Below are 8,304 nucleotides of genomic sequence, written 5' to 3'. Positions count from 1 at the left end.
GAAGACGACACGCTTATTAAAGCGGCAATCGAACTTACCGCCAACAATTAGAGCACATACGCAAGAACCTAGTGTATTCGAAAGACTTCATTATGGGGCGGCTCATTACAAGAGCCCTAATATCTCTCAAAGAGCAGCGGGGAATTCCAACAAATTGGTAACCGCTAGAGCCCATCTTGTTCACAATTTACATGATTCAAAATCAGTTCACAACAGGCGCTACTGAAGGTTGATTTTGCAGGGTAATTCGGAATGAAGTTCTGTTATTATATACAAATGTCATATTTGACATATTTAAATTAGCTGTAAATTAGTAGGGTTACCTAAAGTTTTCATTTAGACAATTTAACTCGTCAAATCAGTCTGGGCTTACAGCTGTATCATGCAATGAAGTTACCTTTAACTGCAATTAATATATTTAAAGAAAAAGTAAAAATCATTACCAACATTTGTGTTGTATTATTTTGACTGAATGATTTTGATAAAACCGACCATACAAAACTACGTTATTTTGTTAACCTGCAAGGACAATAAAGTGCAAACTAAGTACTTCTCTATGCCTCCTTTCATTTCAATATAATAAAAAGCATTGAACCATAATAAAAACGCCCCTGTATGAACGGGACATCTTTTAAAGAAGTAATGACACATCCTCTCTCTTTGTAACTTTTGGAGCTGGAGAAGTTTGAAACAAATGAAATCGTGAACTCTTGCAAATTGATAAAGAAATAAGAAAGGAAAAATTATAAATACAGCTCATGTGTAATAGGATTCGAGGAAAGAGCATTCCATCATCGTGTTATGTTCTGAAAAAAAGATCAAATTACGGAAGACACTCTTTTTGTTAAATATTCTAGGAAGGTGTTCATTAATTAGATATGAAAAAAGAATAAACAATAGACCAACGCCCATATTTTGGCAAACAGTTACCAAAAAGGTGACAAATGTAGAGTCCGTTTGTCTGTTTCTCAAATTTCAAGATGCATGATCACTTTGGATGCATGCACTATTTAGGTGCTTTCATCAAGAAGTTTCATAAACCCTGTATGTCGATGGCTATTTTTAAAAGATTCGAAAAGAAAAAAAGATATAGCTCATAGTTTGGGCAGGGTGCTGAGTATCGTAATGGATTACATTACGTAGCTCGGGAATGGTTCACTGAATTTCAGAACTAACCATTGAAAACAGTTGGCCATGGGCAAATGGAATCAGGCTAAAGCTCACGTGGTCAAATTTCAGGCTTGCTTTATAAAAAACGAAACAAAATGTTATTATAAACATTTTTAACTTGTAAACTATGTTTTTGACCGGTGATTTTAAACAATGGACAAACAAGAACCAATGTATGGAATCAATGACCCTTTTCTTTTATGTTGAATGAAGTTGCGTGGGACAGCGAACACTGACAAACAATTGAAAAGGCCACTCTCAGCATTCCTATTGAAGACAAATCTCGATTACTTGAATTAATGATTTATTGTTGACGAAAGTAATTTTCGTAATTTTCATTTTTCCAATTTGATTTCCGTATAAAAACAATTATTAGTAGTTAATAATTTTTTGAATGACCTTTCTAGTGTCTATACAAAAAGAAACGACAGGAAAATGCCAATTAAATGCGCCCATTGCAGCGCGCGTGCACATTCAGTTCTCATCTCCACTTCCGACCTCTTTCTCGGTACATCTGGGATCCTTTGGAAGGATGTAGCCATGTTCAGAATAGGTGTTGTCCGAGGCGCAGTTCATGGACGGCGAGCAAGGGCAGTCGTTGATGTATTTATTTTGGACCATCAAAGGGCCTAACGCATCGCACTTTCTGTAAATATAATATAATATAATATAATATAATATAATATAATATAATATAATATAATATAATATAATATGTAATTCTAGACCTATGGTTGGTCAGTTTTTAAAGATATTATTATTATTTCAAAATAACATTTTAGATAAATTTAAATGCACTTGCCAAAACCCTCTGAAATTAGCACCGGCAGAATCACTATACATCACTGGCATCAGTTTTACCAGTTTTCCTTTGTAATGTTTTTCTATGCTATTAACATGAACGTAACGCATTATATTTAATGCTCTACTAAAATCATTTTGAATCACGGAAAGCTACTCACTCTCCATCTTTTTTGTATGGCTGACAAGTTCCTGCTCCTTGCAGTGCTGAAGTAATGAATAATAAGCATGGTTTCTAGTCATACGTTAAGAGAATGAGAGAGAGAAATAGAGAGGGAGAGATCTTTTAAGTACAATTTACAACAAATGGGCAGTTTGACAATTCCGAATGATTTCGATCACTCTTAGTGATTTTTCAAAATAAATAAATAAATAAATAAATAAATAAATAAATAAATAAATAATTACCTAGACGACCAATAGCAGAGAAAGGATTTTCCTTCAGCGTGTATTCAAAGACGCAGCATTGGTCGCTGCCGCAGTCAGATGATTTTCCACATGGTTTACTGAGTATCTGTAACAAATAAATGAACAAATAAGTAAATGGTAGATAAACTGTAAAATACATGGGTGCCATGGTTAATTATAAAGAAATCGTATAATGCACGAAAAAAAGAAAAAAAAAGACACAAATGAATAAATAACAAAACAAATATTTGTATGGTATATTTGTTTGAAGATAACAGCGCATACTATATATTATTTACGGATACAATGGAAGAGCGTTTGCATATTTGTTTATGACGACAATGGCATATCGTTTGTATATTTGTTTACAAAGACAAGGGCACGGCACATGTACTCTTTTCATACCTGTTGTTTAATCCACTGCTGTATGAGATTTGCTTTTGCCTTATTCCATGAAGAGATCAGTTTCACTTGCTCCTAATGAATTGATTAAAAATACAAGTTTAGCTCTTATCAATGACTCTGTCTCAATCATTTCTTGGTGTACTCAATTTAAATACCCGGACAAATTGACTGTCTTAAAAAGCACTAATTTATGACCCAGCGGTGGGATGCAGCTCACATCCACGCATCACTCATTTACAAACTTGAATACAATAAAATAGTACTCATTAAAAATGGTCATTTCTGATCAATATTGTCAAACTGAATTCACGTGACTAAAACGATGATAAGAATCAAACTATGTTAAAATTTCATTATAAATGAATTGTGTACGACAAGGTGTTGGGATTTAGCTAGTTTTACACGAATGTGTTTTTTTATTTTTATTTTTTTTTTTTTGACGATTATTTTAAGTGTTCCTACCGGTTTCCATTGCTGAACAAGTCCGTTTATCCCGATGGTCATCTCACTAACTTCACTCTCCTTCTCCTTACTCCATGTGTTTACCAAAGCCATCTTTTCCTGTCAAATTAAACAAGGTATTTTCAGGCATACTCAAAGTTGTCTAGACCTGATATGCAGTGCAAAAGTCCAGTGTCATCAAAGCAGCATAACGTTATCAAGTGAACAAATTGGCTGCCATCATCAGGCTCTAACCCAGCAACCCTTCTAGCTTTTATTAACTTGGCTGGAGGTCCTTCTGTGGAAAGTTATCCTCTAGATAGCTTATCTAGAGGACATCACTGCTTCCTTAACAGTGGACAGGATAAATAAGCCAAACCAGATGGTATCAGTTTCATCATATGGACAGTGTTACCCAAAGGATAGCGTTACTAAGCTTCCATGAAACTTGTAGGCCTACTGTGATCTGCGTTTGCCAGCACCACCGTATTGCTCAATGCCCATTCTACAGCCGTATCTCTGCTCATATACATACACTTAAAATATACATGTATCTGTATGGATATTCCCACCTAACTGCCAGTCTCACCGTGGTCTCCTCCCCACTGCCATTTTACCCCGCCCATCTGCCTGTCAATCTCTCTCTTTCACCGCCAACCCAGTCAGTTTCTGTCCACCTCTTCCTTACCTTATTCCACTGTCGTTCCAGCCGAGACTTCTCTCGCCACAATCGCTGAACTAAAGACTTGACTTCCTCGGACAGGTTTTTCTTCTGTTTTGGACCTCCTTTTGCTTGCTTAACCTGGTTACCAAAATTAAAAAAGATACCTGATGAGTTCTGGTTTACAAAGAAAATGAATGGGAGCAGAGAACAGAACAAAAATGACCAATTTTTGTTTCTACCTAAAAAAATCTCGATATTTTGGGCGATCTTTTATACCATAATGTATTTTAAAATGTTAGTGAAATTTCTAAATGTAATTAATTTTCTAACACTTCATTCATAACTTCACATAACATAATAACTTTGTTTTTAATTTGAATATCCTTTTATCTTTAGTTTGTAAGTATTGGTAATTATTGCAACTTTGGATGCAATCTTACAGTGCATTGTCATTATTATTATTATTATTATTATTATTATTATTATTATTATCTAACATCCTGGGCCCAGTTTCATAAAGGAAGTTTAGCACTAACCAGTGTTAAAGTCTAAATTCTCCTAACAGCCGTTAACTAAACGACGGTTGAAATTGTGTTACATAAACAGTGCTTAAACAGCCGGTTAATTAACTGACCTTTAAATATTTTATCCAGTTAAACACCGGCTGTTTCAACACTGTTTATGTAACACAATTTTAACCATCTTTTAGTTAAGGGATGTTAGGAGAATTTATCCACTGGTTAGGCTTATACACTGGTTAGTGCTATACATCCTTTATGAAACTGGCCCCTGGTATCTAAATACGACAAACTGGCAATGTTGCAAACCTTCACAAATACTGTTATTAATTAGTTTTACTTCATATCTGCCAATTTTATTGTCAAAACTTTACCATTACTATAAAAAAACAAATGTATGTTAACAACAAAGAAAGACATAAGGTTTCCCGAATCACGAAATCACGGGAAACCAAATGATGCCTACCATGGCTGCCAGCTCTCTCTGAATCTGTTGGATTTGTTGCCCCATCTCGCCCTTCACCTTGTTCAGCTTGTTCTGCAGCGCCGCCTTCATTTGATTCTGCGCCTTTTCCATCTCTTTCTGCAGTTGTTTCTCGAGGTCCTCTATCTGTGGGGGGTTTGGCTTTGTGAGCTTGCCTTAAACAATAATAGAGAATTTATCCACAAACGTGAAGAAAAATTTATGGCAGCCCTTTTTTTTAAAGAAAGGATCAGGGAATCAAAGTTAATTTGAATGCAGTATTTCACATCAGACATTTACCCATTAATATCAAGAAAGTATTTAGTTACCTGGTGTCCCCTTTGAATGCTTGCTTTTTTTGGAACCTTTGCTCTTTGCCTAATATAATATAATATAATATAATATAATATAATATAATATAATATAATATAATATAATATAATATAATATAATATAATGCAATGTAATGTAATGTAATATCATATAATATAATGTTGGTGGAAAGATTAAGGATATAGGACCTGCATGTGATCATCTGAACTAATACCGTAATATTTACAATTTCTGCACAAACACTCCAACCTTAAATGGTTTTCCCTCAAAAAAAAAAAAAAAAAAAAAAAAAAATGCAGACATGCACACTTACACACGCGCACGCACACGCTGTGCATTCTGTATTTGTTCATGTATACTATGTAACTAAATGTAAAGTAACTAAAGGGAAAGATACGATTTGTTAAATGACCTTTGCCCCGCGTGAGTATCTTATAGCAGTAGAGGAGGTGCGTGTTGTGTTGGAGGAGTGAAAAGTTGACCATCAAACATTATCTCGTCATTCTGTTTGGGGAACCACCTATCTTAACTAGATGTATCTGTTAAATGAAGCTGTAATCAAAGTAAATGTGCGCCTATCTGTGAGGAGCTATTTTAAGGAATACCTTGTTGACTCGTCCTGCAGATAATTCGCCTATCTTACCCCTGGCCATTTGCAAACTGTTTGGTCACTAGAAGGACCAAACTCCTTCGTCTTAACTAGGAGACGAATTCTACTGTAGTTCACGCAGTTTATTCAATCAATCAATTGACTAATCAGCAAATTACTCTTCCATGGTTCTCATCTTATTCAAATACAGGACTGTTATTTCAGAAAAGAGGGAACGGAATGCGGCGATGTGCAACGCGCAGCGATACTCTAATGCATATCTTTAAATCTCCCTTTTCAATAGAATATCTAGCCTGCGGACAACGAAATAGCTTCAGCTTGATAACCATCTAAACAAATTTAACAACAAAAAAGCGGCTCTGTTACTAATACTTTTACTGCGACTTTTCCTATAATACACGTAAATGAAAAGATCAATAAAAATGAAGCGAGGACATTTCGAATAATTTTCCACCATTCAAAACTTTTTTAATACCGATATACACTGATGCATAGAAACCGCTTACCTGGGCACAGACAATCAGTGCCACCAACAGCAGAACCAGGAGAGTCCTCATCTTGTCAGCTCTTGAACGTTCTGATACTGATTTTGGACCACACGCAGGCGTGTTATATACACATGTACATACCGCCCAGGGGCGCCACCCCTAGCTACGCAGTTATCTCTTAATATGACAAACCAATGGATCTAGTGATAGGATCATTTTGTTCGTCACAGTCCCGTGTACTGGTGACTCTGTCCTTTGTGAGTATATACTCATGGAGTGACATTTTTTTAGAAAAAAAAAAATGAATGGAATACATAGAAAATTGATTTAAATAAAGAAATTTTCAAATATATGACTCTAGGTCTTCGTGTACAATTGTTGGGGTTATGCCGTGGTGCTTTTCATTTCATATGTCTGGAATACAGTTCCGACGACAATGTGGCATCATGCCCTAGTACTGAAATCCTTGAGTATCCACAGTATTTGAGAGTTTTTGAAAGAGGACTGTTGAATAGATAGAGTAATAAATCCATCTGTTGTAGTCAGAGCATCACATGAGTGTGGGATAAGCTTAAGTTTAGCCCTTTGAAATAATCGCTCAATGTCTTATTCTGTGGTGAAGAATCTTAAAAAAAAGGAAAGGCATGCTTTTACACATACACTGTATATAACGATATGACCATACCGCCCCATACTTTATATTGAAAATGTAAAATCTACCATAGCATTTTTCTTGCCCTCTTAGCCGTGCTGTTCCTGATTACTCTCTCTGTTTGATAAGACGACGGGCAGTTAGATACAGTACAAGACACTACTGGAAATATTTACATAAAGTCTGTTGGTTCTACAGTGCCACGCCTACTGATAGGAGGATGTCGACTTATGACACTTGTAAACGCTCATGTGGATTTCTCGCACAAACATCGGAAACTTTGAGACAACGGATTTTATTTCGTCATGCTTGTCCTCAAATCAGTTACAATCAGAAAAGGAGAACTCAAAACTTTTGCAGAACAATTGCCCGTTGTTGCCGATTTCTTCAATTGTTAGCTTGGGGTAACGATGGGCACCCAGAAGCCACAACACAGCTGTAGTGTCATTTGGTTTCCACTATATTATGATACGCACACACAAAGTGACGACGCTCCGAGTCGCGTCAGTGACAATCAAATTTTATTTGCGCACCTGTTTAATATCACTCGTTAATAGCTGCAGATTTTTGTCCGCATTGGAAGGTGACACAGCAAACACAATGGGACAATGGTATCATCACAATTCCCCCAGGACAATTCCCGCAATCCCACCAAAGAATATATATTAATACACAAATATAAAATTCAAATCGTTTTATCTGTTGTACGAATATTTTTTATAGTGTCATGATGCAACTCGAGGATAGGGAATATTTATTTCATTAAACAAATTATTTTCATGGAGTACAAGTGCATAAAATTTTAGAAACAGACGCACAGAAAATTTTATTAAAAATCTGATCAAAGTATATCTTCTGGAAAAGTGGGGAAAACAGATGATCTCACACATCCAGGTAACCCTTTGATGGATTACCTGTTACTTTTAATTGCTTGACTACCACACACTTACCACCGCACTAAAAATATTCATAAAATATGTTTACCTTTTCATCAGTTTACCCCACCTTTACCTGGAGAATAGGTGGTTAATAACTTTGATTACATTTTTAATAATACTTACTGTACTTGTACTCAATGAAAAAGATACTTGTTATCAAATAATTTGTTTAATTTTGAAATAGTATATTATCACACTAAAAGTATCAATAAAATGGATGAAATGTTTTGCACTCCTTACTGTGTATTTGTGTATAAATACGTAATCCTGGGGGGAGGGGGAATCGTCCGTGGAGATGGGGGGTTGTCTTGGGGGAATTGTCCGTGGAGATGGGGGGTTGTATTGGGGGAATTGTCCGTGGAGATGGGGGGTTGTCTTGGGGGAATTGTCCGTGGAGATGGGGGGTTGTCTTG

The 8,304-nt window shown here is 35.8% G+C and overlaps 2 protein-coding genes across 4 annotated transcripts in view; one reads left to right on the top strand and one right to left on the bottom strand.

Moving 5' to 3' along the window:
• Positions 1–572, top strand: part of LOC106177808 (uncharacterized) — a 17,260-nt gene extending 16,688 nt beyond the window's left edge. For 2 of the 3 annotated variants that reach the window (XM_087015951.1, XM_013560706.2), the window contains exon 6: positions 1–572. This exon is cut by the window's left edge and continues 959 nt beyond it. In XM_087015951.1, coding sequence (XP_086872077.1) covers positions 1–226 — 226 coding nt within the window. In that variant the 3' untranslated portion in view covers positions 227–572. The other variant, XM_087015952.1, reaches the window with a different exon arrangement.
• A 522-nt stretch (positions 573–1,094) lies between these two features.
• On the bottom strand, positions 1,095–6,386 carry LOC106177821 (uncharacterized). Its single transcript, XM_087015953.1, has 9 exons — positions 6,320–6,386; positions 5,200–5,248; positions 4,874–5,046; positions 3,914–4,027; positions 3,247–3,345; positions 2,785–2,856; positions 2,380–2,485; positions 2,133–2,178; positions 1,095–1,816 (listed from the first exon to the last, which is right to left on the bottom strand). Exons 1-9 carry the CDS (start codon positions 6,368–6,370, stop codon positions 1,645–1,647), a joined length of 882 nt encoding a protein of 293 aa, XP_086872079.1. The 5' UTR covers positions 6,371–6,386; the 3' UTR covers positions 1,095–1,644.
• Positions 6,387–8,304: the final 1,918 nt, after the last annotated feature.

Source organism: Lingula anatina, chromosome 6 (genome assembly GCF_051362555.1).
Source record: "Lingula anatina isolate TDL-2025a chromosome 6, LinAna3.0, whole genome shotgun sequence".
In the NCBI taxonomy this organism is placed as follows: domain Eukaryota; kingdom Metazoa; phylum Brachiopoda; class Lingulata; order Lingulida; family Lingulidae; genus Lingula; species Lingula anatina.
This window is presented reverse-complemented; position numbering and strand designations above follow the sequence as displayed.

Excerpts from the sequence above, each read along its gene's own strand:
- LOC106177821 (XM_087015953.1), bottom strand. The coding sequence starts at position 6,370 with ATGAGGACTCTCCTGGTTCTGCTGTTGGTGGCACTGATTGTCTGTGCC. Across the intron at positions 2,857-3,246 it reads TTGTTCAGCAATGGAAACCG|GAGCAAGTGAAACTGATCTC; the intron begins GTAGGAACACTT and ends TCAATTCATTAG. Across the intron at positions 2,486-2,784 it reads AGCAGTGGATTAAACAACAG|ATACTCAGTAAACCATGTGG; the intron begins GTATGAAAAGAG and ends TATTTGTTACAG.